The sequence below is a fragment of the Chiloscyllium plagiosum genome, chromosome 18, assembly GCF_004010195.1.
Source record: "Chiloscyllium plagiosum isolate BGI_BamShark_2017 chromosome 18, ASM401019v2, whole genome shotgun sequence".
NCBI lineage: Eukaryota > Metazoa > Chordata > Chondrichthyes > Orectolobiformes > Hemiscylliidae > Chiloscyllium > Chiloscyllium plagiosum.
In genome coordinates, this window is record NC_057727.1 from 21,576,647 (window position 1) to 21,599,389 (window position 22,743).

The following is a 22,743-nucleotide window of genomic DNA, read 5'->3' on the forward strand; positions in this document are numbered from 1 at the left end:
TGTCACTCGAGGCATTGAAAATTTATTAAGTAAGTGTTGCTTAGACTGTTAAATTTAAAAACTGACAAGATGTTAGGATTGGCTGAGATGTATCCAAGAATGTTGAAAAACCGGTAGTGCAAATTGCAGGGGCACTGATCATAATCTTTCAGTCTTCGGAGGAGGTACCAAAGTATTGAGGAATTGTAAGAATTATGACCTTGTTCAGTTAGGGTTGTAAGGATAAGCTCAGCCATTACAGATTAATCAGTTTAACTCCGAGGTAGGGAAGCTTCGAGAAATATTTCTGTGGGATAGAATTAGTAGTTAGGTGAAAAACCCCAGTTTTCAAAGAGCCTATATGACTTTTGAAAGGGGAAGTGGTGTTTACTGTCTTGCTGGAAATCTTTTGAAGAGGTAACTGAAATTGTTGATTAAGATGATGCTGTTAATGTGGTGAACCTGGACTTTCAAAAGTCTTTGATTCGATGCCACACAACAAACTTGAGAAAAGTTATAGGTAATAGAGTAGAAAAGACAGTGGCAACAGGGGTACAAAATTGACTGAGTAATAAGAAACCGATTAAAGGTTAATGTGTGTTTTCCAGGCTGGTGGAAAGTTTTTAATGGAGTTCCCTAGGGATTGGTTTTGGGAGCCAGGCTTTTCCTGATATATATGAAGGCTACATATGCTTCAAATACCACCACCATGTGGTACAAAGAACATGCACATGCAAAGAGATACTCTTTGAGAGAAAGTGAGGGCTGCAGATGCTGGAGATCAGAGCTGAAAATGTATTGCTGGAAAAGCGCAGCAGGTCAGGCAGCATCCAAGGAACAGGAGAATCGACGTTTCAGGCATAAGCCTGAAGAAGGGCTTATGCCCGAAACGTCGATTCTCCTGTTCCTTGGATGCTGCCTGACCTGTTGCGCTTTTCCAGCAACACATTTTCAGCAAAGAGGTACTCTGTCATTCTTAAGCAACCAAAAGCATCAACTAGTTGCAAAGTGGTGGTGTTATAAATTCTGAATAAAAAGTGTTTTGACCAAAGGTTGCGTGTTGTCCAAGACATGGAAACACTAGGCAATCACCCTGGTATTTATGCTGCATCACACCAGGAGCTAAAATTGCCAGAATATACATTCCAACACAAAGTGCTATTCTCCTACCATATGTGTCCTGATATGAATATTAATATGGAACATGTGGTACTGACAGTTTGGTGCTCCACCAAGAACCCAGCCCTTCCTCACCCCTCGAAGAAAACTGGGAGGCAATTTTCCCTGGGCCTCCTTGATCATCCAGGCTCCAAGTTCAGAGCAGCACCCCTCTCAGGTGGTGCAGTGACATAGATGTGATCCACTTCTGCCTTGCCCCCCGCTTTACCCACCCCATGTATGCAACACTGATGTTACTGTGTTCAATATACAGTAACATTAGTGGCACATGTGCATATGCTTCTGCAACCTGTATTAGTTTGCATCTGAGCATGGGCCATTTTGGCTGGCTGTGCAAGTGTAAGGGCCATATTGTGTTCTGGATAATCATGCTGATACATTAATGATCTAGATCATTGGTGTCAGGGGGAAATTTCAAAGTTGCAAATGAAAGTATTGTAAACTTGAAAGTATTGTAAACTGTGAGGAGGACAATGTAGGACTCCAAAAGAAGATAGACAAATGTTACAGTGCCAAAAAGACATTAGATGAAGTTTAAGATGATAGCCTAGTGGTATTATCACTGGATTGTTAATCCAGACACCCAGGGAATATTCTGGGGACCCAGATTTGAATCCCACTATGGCACATGGTGGAATTTGAATTCAGTAAAAAGATCTGGAATTAAGGATCCAATGATGACTATGAAATAGTTGTCATCTAAATGCCCTTTAGGGAACAAAACTGCCATCCTTACTTGGTCTGGTAATTGGAATCCTAATTGCTCTATGGGTAATTAAGGATGCACCCACATCCAGTAAATGAATTTTAAAAAATGAAGTGATGCATTATGGTAGGAAGAACACGAAGAGCCAATAGAAAATTAAGTTCTTAAATGGGGGTAGGAGGAGGGCGACCTGAGTGCATATGTGCATAGGTCATTGAAGATGACAGGACCAGTTGAGAGAGCAGTTAATAAATCATAGTGTCTGAAGCTTTATTAATAGGGACATAAAGTCTGAGAGCAAACAGGTTGTACTGAACAAGGCACATATTAGACGTCAGCTGAATTATTGTGTGCAGTTCTCAGTGCCACACTATAAGAAAGATGTGAATGTATTGAAGAGAGTGCCAAAGAGGTTAACAGAAATGGGCCAGGCATGAGGACTATGTCCACTTAAAAAAATAATTGAGGTGTAAGAGAGCACAGATTTGAAGTGATTTGCAAATGCAGAAGCAATGATGTGGTGGTTTTTCCTACAACAAGTTCCACTCCTTGGAAGTGTACTGGAGGCATTTAAGAAGGTATTGGGTGATTGAATATTATTTGAATAGAATGAAGGTAACAAGGAAAAGATTGTAACACCAGAAAAAAATAGAAACAGGAGTAATCATTCAAGCCTGCTCTGCCATTCAATAGGATAATGGCTAATCCGACATTCCTTACATCTACTTTCTATGTCTTTTCTGCTTAACCCTTGAATCTCTTACTGACAGGAGAATAGCAGTAAGCCCTAATGCTCATTTGGAGAGCTTGTGTAGATGTGATGTACTAAATGGTCTCCTCCTACTCTGTAACATTTGTGATTTTCACATACATGCATAGTAAACCTAATTTTATTTCCATATAATCTAGCTATTGGCCTATGGTGCTCAATCTCCAATAATGTTATATGTAGATCCACTGAACTATCACAAGCCTGGTTTTGAATTTTGTAGCTTAACTCTTATTGAATATTTTTCTCTTTGAAATGCATAAACAATTCTCTAACACCTCATATTCTAACCTATAAAGACTGATGTTTTCACAAATCATACATTTTCTCTTTCATTGGAGTTTTACCAGTGTGGAAAAGATGCTAAGTTAGTAACTTTAGGAAAGATTAGAATAACATTGCACTCAAAATAGATTAAGTTTTTTTTCTGGAAAAGTGAGCTGGAATATTTGACATTTACAACCAATTAGTTTTTGGTCCAGAATCAATCTGTTGCTAAAACGAGTTATTTATCATGTTCTTTCAGCCATAATTCCAACATTCTTTGGAAATTACTCAGCTGTTTTTACTGCATGTATACTGGCCCAATATGAATAAGCAGCAGTATTCCAGTGAATAAGCAGCAGTATTCCAGTAAATAAGCTTGCTTCGGCTCAAAAAGCCCACCCTGAAAGAATTTTGAGTTTAGCAGTTGAACATAACATACATTCTGTGTCACATTTAAAATTTGTGTTGTTATTAATAAATGTAAGTTTCTTCATTTTAAAGAGTTTTGTAATGTGGAATTCTATCCTTTTAAGATTGTGTGACTCATTCACAATTCCAAGACTTTGGCAAAATTATTTGGTGAAAGGTCAGTCTTCCATGGTGAGGTGAGACAAGACAAAGTGCAGTCTTCAACTTAAGTGGATTTTGAAATGGTGAATAATTTGATCAGTATTCAGCAGTCGAGAGTGTGGTGCTGGAAAAGCACAGCAAGTCAGGTAGCATCCGAGGAGCAGGCCTGACCTGTACCTTTCCAGCACCATACTCTCGACTCTGATCTCCAGCATCTTATTTCTGTGGGAGCTTGTCGCCACCGCCACTGCCACCAACCCATTCCCCCCCCCCCCCCACCCCCACCCAAACAAAGTTCAGACAGCTTCTATTGTTCCAATGTTTTATATTTAAAAAACACCAATTCCTCACAAACTGTTTATTCTAGGGGCTATCAATAGACAGCTTGGAACCTCCCTTCAAAAAAACACTAGGACAAAATGCATCTCTTAATGCTATAGTATCGTTGCATTGGGGCGAAGGAGGTTAAGGCCTTATTTTAACATCTTGCTTGAAAAATAACAGCTGAATGTAAAGTTCTCTTAGGATGGGTGAGATTATCTACCTCAGTATCTGGTGAGCATCTTGTATCAAAGATATTCCGATTTAGAGGAAAGAGTGTTCCTATTGAGAGAGGCTACCTTGAAGGGCAAGATGATCTGATTGAGGGGATATCATAAAGGTGAAAAATAGAATGGCAGCAAGGATGAATTCTTAAAGGACACCAGGGATAATATTGTAGCAGTTCTAACTTGACTAAGGAGTCTTATTCTTGCCAGTAGTTAGAAACTATTGCAGACTCTCTGGCTTTAATTAGATGGATAATAATAGAATCAGGTGAGTCCCGTCTCACCCAGCTGGGTTAGAGTAATGTGGCTTTGCAAGAAAATGATGGCAGGTTAATCATGTCAAAGGCTATAAACAAAATGAAAATGACAGGGCAGGACAATTTACTCTTGTCACAGTAATGTAAGATGATATTTGTGACCTTTTATAAAAGCTATTTCAGTACTGTGACATGGCAGAAACCTGATTGGGGGAATCAAGTTCCATAACAGTTGGGCATGGATTGGGCAAAGTCAGGATGTTTGTTTTAGTTCCCACCTTCCTAGTATGTTTAGTTCTTTGTTATTGCTCTGCTATACTACCCTTAATGATTGCTACTTTTCAAGAGTAATTCCCTGGCAATCATGTTCAAGGCCCCTCCTGGCCACAGTTGAGCCGCTGGAGAACTGCTAACGTTCCCCTTATTTTTAAAAAATGGAGCAACGGGTGGACCAAGAAAGTGTAGGTTAGTAAGTCTAACCTCAGTGGTGGGGAAGTTATTAAAAATTATTTGAGGAACAGATGTATCTGCACTTGGAGATATGGAGTAATTAGTGATAGCATTGATTTGTTAAAGGAAAATCATTGTCTGTGAAATGTGATCAAATTTTTGGGGAAGTAACCAGGTGTGTTGATGAAGATAATGCATTTCATGTAGTTTACATTGACTTTAGCATGGCTTTTGATAAGGTCTATAATGACAGACTGGTCAAGAAGGTAGGAGCTTGTGGGGTCCAAGGCAAGGTGATACATTGGATTCAAAATTGGCTAAAAGGCAGAAAGCAGAGAGTTATGGTAAGGGAGTGTTCTTGTGACTAGAAATCAAGTCAGTAGGATTCTGTAGTGCTCGGTGTGTTATGGACCAGAGCAGACCACCTCAAAATATTTTCAGAAGGTAGCCGAGACTCTAACTCTTTCTTATTGTAAAGGTATACATGAAGTGCTGTATTCCAGATGTGATGCAGCTGATCAAACTATTCAAAGTTAAGCAAACCACAATTTATTTAAACGCTATAGTTAAAATGTAAACAAAAATAACTGCTGAAAAACAAAACCAAATACTAGATACAGTAACTATTATTAATTAACTGTTCCAATGTAGTAATATCCCATAAATACACCCCTTGGCAAAAAGGCAAGTTCAGACACAAGTTTTCATGCGCTTCTCCAATCCAGGAGGAACAAACATAGAGAAGACTCAGAGTGTAGCAGCTAGAAGACATTCAGTAAAGCTTCCAATTCTTTTGAGACCCCAGTAGCTTCTGCTTAAAACTAAACCTAAAATCTAAATCAAAACTAAAAAGCCTGGCCTATGAGAGGTGGCCCACACCCAGACTACTTCCATTGTTCCAACTTAAAAAAAACCAAGGCCTCACAAATTGTTTACTTTCTTAGTCCAGAACCTCTGCCTTACAACATTCTTTTAAAAAAAAGGACAAAATAATCTCTTAAAGTGACAACATCATCACAGCTGCACGGACCTTCACTGTTTGTGATATCCATTAATGATTTGGACTTACATGTAAGAGGCATGACCAAAAGGTATACAGCATGAAAATTGGTAGGGTGGTAAATACTGAGGAACATAGTTATAAACTGCAGGAGGATATTAGCAAACAAGTCAGCTGGGTGGCGCAGTAGCAAATGGAATTCAACTTGGAAAAATGAGAGAATGCATTGGGGAGGGCTAAAAAGAGAAAGAATTACACGATGAATGGTCGGATCCTGAAAAGTACTGAAGATCAGAGGGACCTCTAGTGTGCACATTTACAGGTCCATGAAAATAGAAAGGCAACTAGATAATGTGGTTAGAAGGCATAGGGAACACTTGCTTTTATTAGTTGAGGCATAGAACAAAAGAGCAAGGTGACTGTGCTGGAACTGTATAAAATGTTGGTTAAGTCACCACTGGAGTTCTGAATGCTGTGTGGTCACCATATTGTGGGAAGGATGTGATTTCACAAGAGATGGTACAGAGGAAATTTGTCAGAATGCTGCCTGGGGTGGAGGGTGTGAACTATGAGAAAGGATTAGATAGATTAGTGTTGTTTTCCTTGGAGCAGTGAAGGTTGAGAATGGACATGATCAAAGTATATACGATTATGAGGGACATGAGATGGATCGGAAGGCACATTTTCCATTCGTAAAGAGACCAATATCAGGGGCCAGAGGTTGAAGGTGAAAGGTAGACTGTTAGGAGAGCAAGGAGAAATGTTTTCACTGAGGGATGGGAATCTGGAGCTCGCTACCTGAAAGGTTGGTCGAGTCAGAAGCTCTCATAACATTTCAGCAATATTAAGATGTTTTTGTGAATTGTTATAGCCTCCAGAGATGTGGACAAAAACTGAAAAACAGGATTCTTGTAGTCAGATTTTGTTGACTGATGTGGGCATGATGAGTCAAATGCCCTCCTGCAGTTCAATGTAAGTCTGAGCCTAAGAGTGTCATTGCTTCAGATATATATCATTGACTGGAAAGCAGATTGAAATTTCCTGATACAATGAAAATTTAATATAAATACAAGCTCCTTTCTTTCTCATTCAGTTTTGAATCCTATTGGCTCACTGGAAAAGTAAATATACTTGCTTTAAATGGAACTGCTTCATTTATGAACTTGTGCATTAATGTTTTTCGTAATAACTAAATATGTAAAATTATGTCCTTGATTTTTATGTATGTGACAACATACTACTCAACTTCTTCAATATGTGTTTCAGGTTATGGTATGGAAGACTAATTTTGATGCTGCAGATTATGGGGAAATGTTGAAAAATCAATCCCAACCAATGACTGTTAATTGTAGGCTGAAGAATTGTGATGGTCCTTCTTGGTTACCAGATGATACTACAAAATCACATGCTGTAGAGGTAGATACTGTTCTTATGGTACTTCATACCTTCCTAACAAAACACCATGTAAAAATTTGACTATTGAAAAGCTTGCTTTTCTATTCTTTTGAGCTAAACAGGTATTAATTTTAGATGCAAACGTTGACTTGAAAATATACTGACATGAAACATTGAAACATAGAAAATAGGAGCAGGAGTCATTTATTCAGCCCCTTGAACCTGCTCCATCATTTAGCATGATCATGACGGATCACCCAACACAGGTCCATTGATCCCTTTAGTTTTAAGAACTATGTCTAACTTGTTGGCTTTAGTGAGGTACAGGGACCACTTGCTACCACCATCTTGTAATCTGGCAGCAATTCTAAAGCAAGTTTGCAAAATGTGCTAAAGCGAGGCACTAAGAAACTTGGTGCAAATCCAACAAATTCACTTTGGGGTTGCCCTGGCTGTATGGTAGGAATTGCAAGGTGAGTACTTCACTGCAACACAACATGGAAGCTCCTGAAAGTCCCAGTGTGGCATCTTGCATTATTGCATCGCCATTATTCATGTCAAGGAGAAGAAAAGAAAGAAAAGTCCTGGATTCACATGTGATTTTGGATGTCAGAGACCAACAATTCCAGCTTAGAACATTACTGCAGGAATTCCCAGCAATGCTCTTGTGATCTTCAATAACCATTCCTCCATTTTAACATGAGGTATTTGGCAATTTTGTCACAGTTTTAAGATGTTTTTCTCCCTGATTCCCTGAGTATTTCTAGAGTGGAAAAGGACATGGAAGATATGGAATGTAGGGAAATAGATGGTGACATCTTGAAAAATGTCCATATCACAGAGAAGGAAGTGCTAGATTTCTTGAAATGCATAAAAGTGGACAAATCCCCATGATCTGATCAGGTGTACCCTGGAACTCTTTGGGAAGCGAGGGAAGTGATTGGTGGGCCTTTTGCTGAGATATTTGTATCATGGGTGGTCACAGGTGAGGTGGCGGAAGACTGGAGGTTGGCTAACGTGGTACCACACTTTAAGAAGGATGGGAAGGAAACGCCAGGGAACTATAGACCAGTGAGCTTGACGTTGGTGGTAGGCAAGTTGTTGGAGGAAATCCTGAGGGACCGGATGTACATGTATTTGGAAAGACAAGAACTGATTGGGGATAGTCAACATGGCTTTGTGCGTGGGAAATCATGCCTTACAAACTTGATTAAGTTTTTTGAAGGAGTAATGAAGAAGATTGATGAGGGCAGAGAGGTAGATGTGATCTATATGGACTTCAGTAAGGCATTCAACAAAGTTCCCCATGGGGGATCTAATGAAATACAGGGAGAACTAGCCATTTGGATACAGAACTGGCTCAAAAGGTAGAAGTCAGAGGGTGGTGGTGGAGGGGTGTTTCTCAGACTGGAGGCCTGTGACCAGTGTAGTGCCACAAGGATTGGTGCTGGGTCCAGTACTTTTCATCATTTATATAACTGATTTGGATATGAACGTAAGAGATATAGTTAGTACGTTTGCAGATGACACCAGAATTGGAGGTGTGGTGAACAGTGAAGAAGGTTACCTTAGATTACAACGGGATCTTGATCAGATGGACCAATGGGCAGATGGAGTTTAATTTAGATAAATGCGAGGTGCTGCATTTTGGGAAAGCAAATCTTAGCAGGACCTATACACTTAAGGTCCTAGGGAGTGTTGCTGAACAAAGAGAACTTGGAGTGCAGGTTCATAGCTCCTTGAAAATGGAGTCGCAGGTAGATAGGATAGTGAAGAAGGCGTTTGGTATGTTTTCCTTTATTGGTCAGAGTATTGAGTACAGGAGTTGGGAGGTCATGTTGCACCTGTGCAGGTCATTGCTCAGGCCACTGTTGGAATATGCCATGCATTCCTGGTCTCCTTCCTATCGGAAAGGTGTTGTGAAACTTGAAAGGATTCAGAAAGGATTTATAAGGATGTTGCCAACGTTAGAGGATTTGAGCTATAGGGAGAGGCTGAACAGGCTAGGGCTGTTTTCCCTGGAGTTTCGGAGGCTGAGGGGTGACCTTATAGAGGTTTATAAAATCATGAGGAGCATGGATAGGGTAAATAGCCAAGGTCTTTTCCCTGGAGTTGGGGAGTCCAGAACTAGAGGACATAGGTTTAGCATGAAAGGGAAAAGATATAAAAGAGACCTCAGGGACAACTGTTACACTCAGAGGGTGGTGTGTGTGTGGAATGGGCTGCCAGAGGAAGTGTTGGAGGCTAGTACAATTGCAACATTTAAAAGGCATCTGGATGGGTATATGAATAGGAAGGGTTTGGAGGGATATGGACAGGGCGCTGGTTGGGGGGGATTCTATTGGGTTTGGATATCTGGTTGGCATGGACAGGTTGGACCGAAGGATCTGTGTCCATGCTGTATATCTGTATGATTCTATTATTCTAATTAAAATATCCTTTATTATCATGTATAGTCAGGCACAGGAGTACTGTGAAAAGTTTTACGATGTCGCCTCTTAAAGCACCATTTTAGATACAAAGTACTACGTACGAATTTTAGATACAAAAAGAGGAATAGAAAAGTAGCTATATTACTTTCGCGCAGTTTTGTTTGAATTTTGGGTTACCAGCATGTGAAGATTTTTTTGTGTTCATGTCACATTTCTTTGTTTTATTGGAACTGGTTTAAATGCTTTCATCTGTACATCATTACTGTTCTTTGCTTTAATGCTTTCAATACTTATCATTCAGTTAGAATATGGAGTTTTACTTAGTGTGTCTTATTCATTACAAATTGTATATAGTTTGTCGTCTTTATGGGTGCCCATTCATTCACTTTTAAGTTTGGACAAGCAAACAACGTCAGGTCAGCTTTTATAAGACACAACTTCATCGTCTGCAATCTTTTGGGAAACCTGGTATGACTTCTAGGTTTATTGAATCAATGAGATCGAGGGGACTATTTTATCATGTGCAGGAGGTTGGGTAGTTAAATGAGTTTAAATTCCACTTGTGTTGAGACACCAGTGGTGGCCCACTAACTTACTGGGTTTTAGTGAGGTGAGACAAGTGACAGGCAGCCAACCTGCTCCCAGAAGGCTTATTGGCATTTTAAATATTATAATAAGTTTTGAAGACTTCGGTTAACCCTATTTCTCAGGTTTAACTGTTGACAGCTGGGTTTCCCAGCCTTCAGAGGTTTATTTGTAAGCCAGGCTTCAAGTGCTTGCATGACCCCTACCTTACTTCAGGATAGTCCCACCATCTAGGGTTAATGCTTCTTGATTATACAGTCTCCTTGCCTACCACTCAGCTTGACTCCAGACAAAAAGCATGCTGGCTTCCAGGCAAATAGCATGCTTTCTGGAGGTGAGCTCCACCAGAACTACTCAGTACAGTAGATGTGGTTCATTTTGAGATTGTTGAATGTAAGAAATTGAATTCAGCACGTAGTAGCAAATAATAACATGGCCCAGAAATTTCTCACTTTATGATTGCATCTTATGTTGCTTTGAAACCCTTCATTTTATTCAACAATGTTTTGTGCATTGTAATCACTGTTAAACATGGTTCAGGGGTCCCACTCAGACCAGTAAATTCTCCTGCAAATGAAGGCATTGAGCTGATAGGATACAAGATTTGCTGACCTCTGATTTTTTTTTTTCTCCCCTGGCTTTCTTCGCATCCAATGAGCTTTTCATTTTTGCTTGCCTCTTCCAGTGACTATTCAAACATTCGGTCTACCGAGGTCACAACCATCAGTGACTGTTGCCTGGGTTGAACTTGAACCTGGACTTCCTTGTCTGGGGAAAGGGACATTACCACTGCATGACAAGACCCAATCCTCCTTTCTATACTTTGTGTAAGATCCTGTCTGATTATCAGTAGTCGAGAATAGACCATTAGAAATCTAAGACACTTGTCTTACATAACAAGGTATAATTCATTGTGTGATGTCTATAGCCGCAATTAATATTTACTACTTAGGCATTATTACAATTTTCAGGAGCCAAGAACATTGCATCTGTCTCCATCGCGATGCCACACAAAACTAACTTTTTCTCCCAAAGACCATAGACATCATTAGGTTGGGTTAAGCTAATGCAATTTTAACTGTTTTCGAATCATTATCTTGTACAAGAAATGTCAGTGCTAGAACAGAACCCTCTTTAACCCCACTGCAAATTTCATAGGGATGCCTTGTTACCATGTGATAGCTAATCTTACGTATTGTGTGAGAAAAGAGATCAGTCTGAGCAACTTGGTGGGTTGCCAGTTATCTTCTTCTTCTTCAATAAACTGGCACTTTTCATATTGTTGAATACCTTGCTGAAGTTACTGAAGACACAAGATAGTAATTTTCCATGTTCATGGCATTTCTTGTGCCATGTCACAATGTTGAGATCATGACTATTGTCCAACATCCAGTTCTCGAACCACTTTGAGATTTGTAATAGGTGTGTTCAGCTAAGGTTTGCTGTCTGACAAGGGGAACAGGGTTAAGTATACTTTTGCACAAGTTCAGCAGGAAGATTCTTCAATATTTGTTAGAATCAGTGTATGTGCACTTGTTCACTTGTACAGGATCGCATCCTTTGCCTCACAAACATTTTTAGGCATTGCCCTCTCTCTGCAGCAGAGTCAGAGCTTTGTGTGGATGCAGCAGGTGTACCTGTTTGCCATTGTTCAATAAATTTAGTTAGTATAACACCATCAACTGGAACTTTGTTGTTGGCAAACAAGTCAGACGCTTTGTTAAGCTTGAACACCAGGGCTTTGACATCCTACTTTTCCATGATGGTCCCTATGATCATGTTCTCCCTGGAATACAACTAAAGTTAGTGTTTCATCCATCGTTCCAACTGTTTATTGCAGTCAGTGACCCACTCCTCTGTCTTTGTTTTCAGTTGAGTTGTTTTCTTTGTTGTTGTCTTTTTTGATTTCATCATATGTACTTCAAGTGTTCCGTATATAGAAAAACATCTGGATATTCTGGGAAAGTCAAAGCCAGTAGTCATTGGTGATATGCCTGTTGGACTTTACTTTGAGCAACTCTTCATGCATTCAGTGTCGTCTTGTCCAGAACTCCACTGTAGTTAATGAGGACAGATCACTTGACTTCAATGACAAGTTCTAATATAGCAGTGGTCATGTATTGCAGTCAGTGTTTTTCCAATTTTGGTTCCCATGAGAGTGCAGTATTGTAAATGGTATCTCAAAGTTTTTTTCTTCTGCACTCGAGAATACTGTGGGCGGCATGGTGGCCCAGTGGTTAGCACTGCTGCCTCACAGCGCCTGTAGACCCGGGTTCAATTCCCGCCTCAGGCGACTGACTGTGTGGAGTTTGCACATTCTCCCCGTGTCTGCGTGGGTTTCCTCCGGGTGCTCCGGTTTCCTCCCACAGTCCAAAGATGTGCGGGTCAGGTGAATTGGCCATGCTAAATTGCCCGTAGTGTTAGGTTAAAGGGGTAAAGGTAGGGGTATGGGTGGGTTGCGCTTCGGCGGGTCGGTGTGGACTTGTTGGGCCGAAGGGCCTGTTTCCACACTGTAAGTAATCTAATCTAATCTAATCTAATACTGGAGAGAATCAGTTTAATTCAATTGAATTGAGGAGCTGTTGATTCTCATCCGGATAGGTGGTATGACTAGAAAGACATTTCTGTTTTGAATGAAAAAAAATTTAAAGTTTGCATCCTACCAATGATGCACATCAGGGCATAGTCTGCAATACAGTCAGTGCTATGGTACTTGCGTGTGTTGAGAGTGCTATTGAGGAGTCACATCTGGTGATGATCAAGCCCAGCTGTTACCAATATTGTGATCTTGAATGTCCTTGGGGCAGGGGGCTCTGGCAGCTCAGTAGTAGTGACCCTACCTCTGGACTAAGAGTACCAGGGTTAAGACCCACCTGGTCTAGAGGCGGATAATAATATTACTGAACAGATTAGTTTATGGCATGATTTGTTCTAAAACAGTATTATGTACACATGGTTTATGGTAGCAGCAAAGATCAGTAACCTATCTAGTATTTTCATTCATTTTTCCATGATGCGTGAGGCAGCATTGTTCTGAATCGTGGTCTGCACCCTCTTGCATTGAGATCCCCCTGTAGGTAAACATGTTGTGTCTTAGGAACTCTTAATTAAATACCTTGTAGAAACCGGTCTTTTCTCTCTGTCGTCGAGCACAGCATTGGAGCATACATTTTTTTTTGTGAGGTTAACTAGCATTACTAGTTGAGAGCTGAATAGAGAGAAAGCATTTTTAACCATTTGTTTTGGGGGGGGGGGGGGTGCGGGTAGTGATGTGGGTATTCTATCATCAAGAGCAGCAAGTTCCTGGTAGTGTGCTTACAATTGGTTCGTGCATGTCCTGTTAACTCCTCTTCTGCCAAGTTATTGAATAATGTTCTTCTTTCAATGATCCTCTCTTGGCAGGCCTGTCTCTTTTTCAGCATTGTCAACAATATCAATCACAACTGTCTTCTGCATGTTCCTGACCAACTACAATTTATTTGCCAGTCTAATGCACATGGTCCTGACATTCCAGGTTACCTGTTGAAGAGTTAACATCTTTTTCTGTTGTTTGCCTGGTGCAATGTATTTGGTCCACTTGTTGAGAGATTCTCAGCTCCAAGCATCCGTCAAAGCAGCTGGACCATGGTAGGTCAGCATCTTGTACTCGACTGTCCAATTGAAGGTTGGCGAGAGCTGATTAGTGTGATGCAATGATCCCTCCCACTACACACAATTCATAGTACATATTACTTATGACAATCAAGTTGGGCTTACCAGTTGTGACTCCTGTCTCCTACAATATATTAACAGTCTTCGTCGAAACTAGAGTGCCTTCTCCAGGACACAAGCCTAGAGACCTCGGGCTGCCCAAACGTCAGTCTGTTGCTTGACTTCCCTAGGTGGGTGTTCGAAGGATATATGGAGCACTATGTTTGGCACCAGCTTGAAGAAGTTACTGGTGAGTTGACATATTTAGTTATCAAACTGCCTTTGGACTCCACTCCAGAGTATTTTGCCATCTTCAACCGATAACTCTTCTACAAGGCAGTGGAGTTAGTCACCCACAGCTGGGACTCTGTTTCATGAGTGCTGGGTATATTCATACACTGCTGGTCTGCACGTTTGAAAACCAAACCTCCTTCAATTTCCTGACAAGTCTTAGCCTGGAGCCATGAGAGATCCAATTTTCATGTAAATTCATGTGGAGGTGCTGCAGGCAACTTGTTGTTGGAGAGTTTATGTATTAACAGGAGAGGCTTGAGCAGTTAGCTAGCTAGAAACAACACAAAAAGGAGAGGTATGTAGGTTGAAAATGAGAATTAGATTAATACAAAACTGGAACCATGTTAACTCTAATCACTCACATTAGACTTATTATACTGATCTGTTTAGACAAATATTGTACCAACAATTACCCTAAAACTGCACATCATTAACCCCTTAAACTGACTATGCTGGTATTTGAAGAGGCTTGGCAAGGGGGCACTTCATCTCTGTGTGTCCTATGGATGCAAGTACAATTTGGTGTTCACCCAAGCACTTTTCTTACCCAACTAATTGCTCTAATTTGTTGCTATGCAGTGTTTTAAAATTTCAGTTCAAGCATGGCACTGCTAAGGGAGCCCTTCATTTCTCATTACGGATGCCACATACTTTGTACTGTCTCTGCCGTTATCATACATGTTACTTGATTTAATTTCATTCCTGCTTGGGAAATTCATGCCCTTTGTCATCAGATAACAGGAATTGGAAACCATCAGTATTTTCTTTCTGGGACCTTTTTTGTACAGAAGAGTGTTTGCATTGAAGAGAGTGCCAAAACAGTTTGCAAGAATGGATCCAGGGATGAAGAACTTCAGCTAAGAGAATAGATTGAAGAAGTTGGAACTGTTCTCCTTGGAGAGAGGAAGGGTGAGAGGAGACCTGAAAGTCGTTTTGCAAATCATAATTGTGCTGGATAGAGGAGATAGAATAGAAATTGTCCCCATTCTTAAAAGGAACTAGAGGGCATAGATTTTAAATGTTACGCACAGGAGGCATGGATGAAGTGAGAAGAAAAAGCTTTTCGCAGAGTGAATAGTTAGTGTATGGAATGCACTGCTTAATAGTGTGATGGAGACAGGTTCAGTTGAGACATTCAAGAAGGCATGAGATTATTTGAATAAAATAATATGGAACGGTATGGGAAGCAATAGAATGTTGGCACTAGATTAAATGCTTGCTTAGTGGGCTGGTGGGGGAACAATTGGTGAAATGGCTGACTTCTGCACATAACAGTTCTGTGATCCTACTGCTAAGATTGGTGGAACCTCTGGAATTTCAGAACAACAGTCTCTTGATCAGCAATCCTTAAGAATAAACTGTAAGATATCAGTTGTAATCTGAAAACCACTTTTGAGACGTTCAGAGAAGAATTATGACAAATTTGACTAATTTGCCCTCACATTTCAATAAAAATCTCTCAACCTCTGGTGCAGCACAAGAGCATTTTTAGGAATTCCACAAGATGGCTCCCTTCTGAACCAGCAGTGTGAGCACAACATCAACTTTTTTCTCTCAAATTTGCTTATTTTAATTTAGATCTCAATATATGAAGAGTCACTATCTGTGAACAGTATCATGTCATTTAAATAACCTTTACCTTTAGCATCTTATTTCTGATCTTTTAAAGGAAGAAATCTTTTGCAGTATTCAAAAACAAAAAGAGCATGGATGTGAATTGTCCATATTTCCTGTGCTCATGCCTAACTTTGGTTGCTTAAAATCTTAACTGAGTCTTCCTGTAATCAGTCTTTGGCTTCCTTTGTGAAAGTATACGTAGTAGACTAGTGTCTGCACATCTGCAGAAACTTTTCCGGCAATACAATTGAGTAACCATAGCGAAGCGGAATGATGTAACATTTGAATTGACTGCTATAAAAGAGGATTACTGGTGGCTTAAACAGTTTACTTAATTTTGACAGAAATTAATGTTTACAGATAAAGTTAGTGTATGTGGATCTTCTAATTACACAATTCCATGATGCGGTGATTCATTGATTTGTAACTAGGGTAGAATTCTACTAACATTATGTGACTATAATGTTTGCAATCCTATCTCCCTATTCCAACATCATCATTAGTTGCCATTACAGTAAAATAAGACTGACATTGTCTTGTAAGTAAACATTAGAAGGCTTTATTAAACATTACTAAATGCAAAGGATTTTAATGGAGGACATCTTTTGGGACCTGACAGACTCAGGCATCAATTCCATTCAGGGATAAGATACTGTCAACCAAATCATTGTGAATATAGTTAAACTCTTTTGGTCACTATTTTGAAGTTGAACTTAAAAATAGCATAATGGAAGTATGTTTTGTGAATTGAGTGCTCAAACTTGCGCTGATAAAGTAATTCTGCATTTTAATTGTGTACAGGTATATTTTCTATTGGGGAAATGGATGTGTTGTGGGGTGGGTATGTCCTTTGAGTAATGTAGAACATGGATTTGTGTTTTCCCAGAGTTATCATTTCACTAGCTGCAGGCACAACAACAAAGTAGAACTCGATGCTTTTAAGGGTGGAATTTGGGGTTTGGACCATAACAGCCACCTCTCTGTACTCAAGCTCTCTTATATCATGCAAGGTAGAGAGCCCCAGGTAGGGGAGAGGGCGAAGGAGAAGGAAGGCTTAAATTAAAAAAAAAACGAATAACTGGGGTGAGGGGGTGGGTAAAATGAGTGACTGAGTAGGACATTGAGGGGTTGAATGAACAGTAAATCCTTTATTTCACGCATCCCCTAAATCAATCTTTAAATCATATAACCATGAATATTTTAATTCCAAACTTTGACCACTCTGTTCTCCCTCCCTCCCCCACCTGACCCTCCCAACAAGCCTGTTTCACTTGAGCCATGAATCTCCAGTAGAGTTCTCAGCTCTATTGGATGATATGTGTGCTATGTTACCTTCTAGGAAGGTGAGTGCAGATATATAGTGGGATGGCAGCTTGACTGCAAACAAGAACAGTTCCAAAGCTCCATCAGAAAGTACAATTGCATTATTGTTGACAAGAAAATTGACTTCTGGATCAAAATCCAAAAGAAGTTTTTCTGCCGTGCTGCAGGCTGGTTGGCAAATTAGTTTACTTTGTCATGTCATTCTAACCTTGCTCTTGGAAAGATCATCCTCCTTCTCCTGGTGATCTCCATCATTAACAAAGGCCTGCTTCTCCATGATTCTCTTTTGTAAGTTTAAAATAGCTCTTTTTTTTCTTTCTCCCTTTTTGGAGTTTCTTTTGCACACAAAAGGCCATCACTCATTAATTGTCGCAGTATCATTTTCTCAATGAAGTGTTTCCTGTGATCTTGAAGCTCTGGATATTTTCATATAAAAGAAACGTCTTTCTCCACTGATTTATCACTTTTGAATGAAGATGTTGGCTATCTCTGGAAAGGAATTTCAGAAGTCATTTGTAATTGTTCCTTTTCAGTTTTCTAGTCTTTAAGTTGTTTGAGTGGCATAGCTAAGAGTTTAGATCAGTCGCTATGATATTGCTAGACTGATTGAAACTTTTTTTCTTTGAACTGTTTGAGCTCCTTTTGACATTGATAGAATCATACAGTACAGAAAATGCCCTTTGGTCTATTAAGTTTGTACTACTGTCTAGTTCCTGCACTAGGACCATATCTTTGAATGTTACGACACTTCAGTGTTCATTTGAGTACTTTTAAAAAGTTGTAAGGTTTCCCAACTCAACTACCCTCCCAGAGAGTGCATTCCAGACCCCAGCCACCCTAAGGCTCAGTGGTTAGCACTGTTGCCTCACAGCACCAAGAACCCAGGTTTGATTCCTGCGTTGGGCACTTGTCTGTGGAGAGTTTGCATATTTTCTCTGTGTCTGAGTGAGTTTCCTCCGGGTGCTCCAGTTTCCTCCCACAATCCAAAGATATGCAGGGTAGGTGAATTGGCCATGTTAAATTGCCCAGTGTTCAGGGATCTGAAGGGTAGGTGCATTAGTCTGGGGTAAATGTAGAGTAGTAGGGGAATGGGTCTGGGTGGTGTAAATTTCGGAGGGTTGGTGTGGACTTGTTGGGCCGAAGGGCCTGTTTCCACACTGTAGGGTTACTATGATTCTATGAATCAAATCCTGTTTAACCGTAAAGAAAAACTGAAAGAACTATGGATGGTGGAAGTCAGGAACAAAAACAGAAACTGGTGGAAAAGCTCAGTGGGTCTGGCAGCACCTGTGGAGAAAAATCAGAGTTAACCTTTCAGATCAAGGGCCCTTCCTCAGAGTTGTCCATCAGTTTATTTTTGTCCCCTCTAAACCTCCTGCCTTTCACTTTTTATCCCCTCTTGCTACTGACCCTTCAACTAAGGGGCATAACTAATTTCTATTTACCCTGTCATGCGTGTCAGAACCTTTTACAAATCGATCAGGTCCTTCTGTCCTCCAAAGAAAACATCCCAAACTTATTCAGCTTCATAGCTGAAATATCCCGTGCCAGGAAACATCCGGGGGAGCAGTTTGGTATCCGAGAAAATGAAAGAACAATGCACCATCAAGCTACAGAAACCAGAGAACCTAATTGAAACCTACTTCCAGGATGAGTGAGCTGGGTTTTACTTCCTTCGATTGTATAATTTTGTCAGTTATGTGGCAGGCAGCCACTGGTTAGTGCAAGGTACATGTGATCCTTGTTATTTTTGCACTCTTTGAACTATTTGGTGACTGATTCGATAGATGCCATTCATCATGCTACAAATTAGCTGCATCTATGTTTCCTCAGCCAAATATTAGTATTTTTGGCAACTTCAGGTGATCCCACTTTCAAGTAATACCCTTTCTCAGGTCCTACTTACTTGTAGGTCGAAAGTAGCAGTCAGAGCATTGACATTGCATACTGATGTTAAGTAGTTTTTAATGCTTCAGTTAGCATGTGATATCCAAATGTTGTGTTTTGAAATCTCTTGTGATAGGCAGCAGGTTGGGAGGAATCCTGAGACACCTTTTTCTCGCTTTTCCGTCATCAGTTAGCTTTGTGTTTCAGAGTTCACATAGGCTGTTACATTGCCCTAAAATGCTTGACCATCTTGTGGGACAGCATTTAACCTGAGGTGGGCTCATGCTTTGTGCAGCTTCTCTTGGCAGACTATTGTGTTATGAGTGAGAGTGAGTAATTAATCTGCCCATTGGATACCTTCCAACCTTGAATGCCAGTGCATCCCATTGAGCAGATGATGGATAGAATGAATCTTTGCCTCTATTGATCACTGATTCTGTGCACTCATACTCATCCCCTCCCCACGTTGTGATTAATTGTGGATAATGTGTGCAGGCCAGGTCTGACCTCAGTCCTGAACATTGCATATGACCTCAGTGATTTCCACATTAAAGTGCATTAATCAGCATCACTGTTCAAGAATTGATATTATTTACTGTCAAAGAGTCAGTAGATTTTGAGAAGTGAGCAATACTTGGCCATTATAACTTCTTTCATCCTTCAAATGTCTGAAGTAGCTGTTCATATCTCAAGTGGATGTGACATTACGAGATCCAACAAAGACATTAGAGCAGATGTTTTGAGAATGCAAATGTATATATAGTTGTAAAGTAGAAGAAAATTTACTATGACAAATCACCCATGCTACCTGACAGCCCGCAGTAAGTGTTTCTTTCTTCCTTTCCCGCCTTACATTTAAATAGAGTCCTAATATCTTCAGCTGGAGTGGATGAAACTTGCTTTGTAGTTGACTGTTGACCTGGAAGATTTACCGTTTCTATGGCCATTTGGACCTAGAAGGCCCATGTCTCCAGAGAGAATCGTGAAATCCATAGACTTCCTACAGTGTGGAAACAGACCATTCAGCCCATTGAGTCCACACTGACCCTCTGAAAAGCATCTCATATGCCACAACAGGATTCAAATCCAGGGCCCCAGAACATTACCTGTGTCATTGGATTAATAGTCTAGCGATAATACCACTAGTCTATCACTTTTCCTTAAGAGGGTCATGCTCAGATGCAGGCTGTTTGACTTGGACTTTGACAGACTCTGACATCATAGGCAGAGGGCAGGTGAAGGGTCCAGGCGTATCTGGGGTATCCTGTGAAGAAACTTCTGAGTGTCCTACTCCCTATGGGTAAATGCTGAAACTACTGTGTCTCCCTGAGAGAAGGGGGCACTCATGTAGTGTCAAGGTCCCTCATACCCTTCCTCTCCCCTTATAATTGATGTTCATCATGTATGGCCACAGAGATAGTTTGTCAATCCATATAACTAGCTAGCAGGTTAATGAATATGCTGGATATAGGTCTCCATGAAGGAAGCTAGATGAATACACACCAAAGCCAGCAAAGTACTGTTAATGTTGGTAAGCTACCTCTGACAAACCTGCCTGCTGTTCCTGTGTCTACCTGTGTACTTTGACAGAACCATTAATGGCGAAGACCAAAGGATCATCTGCTGACTTGGACTGAGCAGGTGCCTGGTCTCTGCCAGTCCTCTGAGTATCATAGATCTGAGGCATTTCTTCCTTGGCCAGCTGTGGAGACTTGTCAGTAATGTGTTCACCAGATTGTATTCCCAAATTTAGTCGAGAAAGTGTGTCTACTCCAGTGAAAGTCATTAAGGTGGTGGAAGGTGCAGCAGAAAGCCTTGCTGGTGCACCTCTGAAGGTTGACTTGTTTCCTTTGTGGAGGTGGAGCCAAGGATCTCTGATGCCAACTTTTGGGTGAAGGTTTACTGGGTGCCACTTGTCCCTGCATAAAAGAACAGAGCAAATTAGCTATGTAAGAGGGATAAAAACTTATGCAGGTTAACAATAAGTTAGCGTTGGTCATAATGAGAGAGCAGCGCAGCACAGCACAATGAAGGTTACTGGATTAGTTGCCCATGGGGTTCTTCATTTCTTCACATGAGCAGTGGCATTCATCTCTGGCCAAATCCAAAACCTTTTCCTGGCAAAAGGAGCTTTATGTCCACCAACTCTTGCTGGACTCTGCTCTCTTAGCTGGGTTGTGAGTCATTTTCTCCTGCAGTGGGGCAAAAGGAGGGATTGAATATGATGGAAGTAAGTGGGAGAGCTAGGAGTGATGATGCAGGAGCAATGTGGTGAGGTTTCCTCATAGAATGAGTAGGAAGCATAAGAGGCAGGCAGGGTTAGTAGTTTGGAAGGATGGGGTGGATGAAGCTAGTTGAATGGACGATATGGTGCCTGCTATAATGAGTTTGTAGTCCATGAGACTTAGTGAGATGTGTACCATAGCAGTGTTAGTGTGAGTGATGACCCTGTGAGTGCAAGGTCGCACAAAGGTGGTGGTGATCATCACCCTTGTGGAGTACAGAAGCTCATTAACCTTTTTCCTGTTCTGTGCATTGCTTTTCACCTGGGATTTTACACTGAGTACTGCACTGAGCCAGACTGCTGTAAGTTAGGTGGTGTGGTCTTTTTTGCCAGTTAGCAGAAAAGGACACTGTCCTTCTTTACACCACCGTGTCCTCTGACAACTCGAGGCCCCAGTTGGCAGACCAGTGATCTAACCTGCTTTTCTGGGTCATTTCCTTTGAGATAACATTGCCATATCACTGTGTGAAGTGCATTTCCTGATTTACAGCATCTGAGTTGATGCACAGCTGGGAATTAAGCATGGTGACATCAGTATGAACATCGCCAAGTCCCGACAGTGGCAAGCACTTCCACTCCTTCTGTCGTGTAATTCCATGAGATGGGTGCTGAATGAGATCAAAAGTGGAAAATTGCATGAGAAAAGTCACCATGGGCCATGGCAGTCTGGGTGCCTCAAGAAATTATTGCTAAAAACTAGGAAAATTCAGCTTGTACCATTTGCAGGTTTGGCTTTGTAATGATGTACATTCTTGGATTTTAATTCTGTGAACAACTTCTGTAAAATAACGTTGAAGCTTCCTGTGCTGAATTTGTGATCATATACATTAGGAGGTTTTATGTTTGTTTTGAATTGATGTGGGAAATTTAGCTTTCAGGAAGTACAATTTCTGTACTTTATGCAAAATCAAGTAATCTGAAACTAATTGGATTTTAAGTGGGAATAGGAAAAGGGAGAAGTTTATCAATAGAATTTGACTTCACAATCACAAAGCTTATCTCAGGCTTGAATAGGCTATCTCCCTCCCACAGTCTTTTTGTTGAAGGCAATCTCCTATAGTAAAAGTAGGTTGCTTTATTACATTCGATTTGTGATAGGAACACACTCTGCAAGTGCTTGAACCATCTGTTATGTTTCAAATGGAAGGATTAGCTCTTCAATGTGCTTGTTTGGTTAAGAATGAATATCCGGTTGTGAGTAATTTAGTGTTACTGATAATGCTTTCCCAGAATTAATTTTTGACAGTGTCATAATGAAAGCTTCTTCATGACTGACAATATCCTGTTTTCATTTTAGTATCCCCAGATACAAATCTGAAACAACAAATAGCACATGACAACAAAAGATTTTTTAAAAAACTGATCTGTTGTTTTTTTAATAACATGATTAAACTCATTAAATTGCAGTGGAACCACCTTCATGTCAATTTGGCAAAGGCAATTTTTTATTATAATTTTAGCCTTGTGGAATCAATTTTGCTTTGGCTGTAATAAAGTATTCATTTGATGTT

The 22,743-nt window shown here is 40.4% G+C and overlaps 1 protein-coding gene across 4 annotated transcripts in view; it reads left to right on the forward strand.

Annotated features, from left to right (window-relative positions):
- Positions 1-22,743, forward strand: part of LOC122558936 (POC1 centriolar protein homolog A-like) — a 116,581-nt gene that overhangs the window by 57,505 nt on the left and 36,333 nt on the right. For 3 of the 4 annotated variants that reach the window (XM_043707912.1, XM_043707913.1, XM_043707914.1), the window contains one exon: positions 6,992-7,141. The exons of the other annotated variant lie outside the window; for it this stretch is intronic. In XM_043707912.1, the coding sequence (XP_043563847.1) occupies positions 6,992-7,141 (150 nt within the window). The remainder of the gene's footprint in view (positions 1-6,991; positions 7,142-22,743) is intronic. 4 annotated transcript variants of the gene reach the window in all.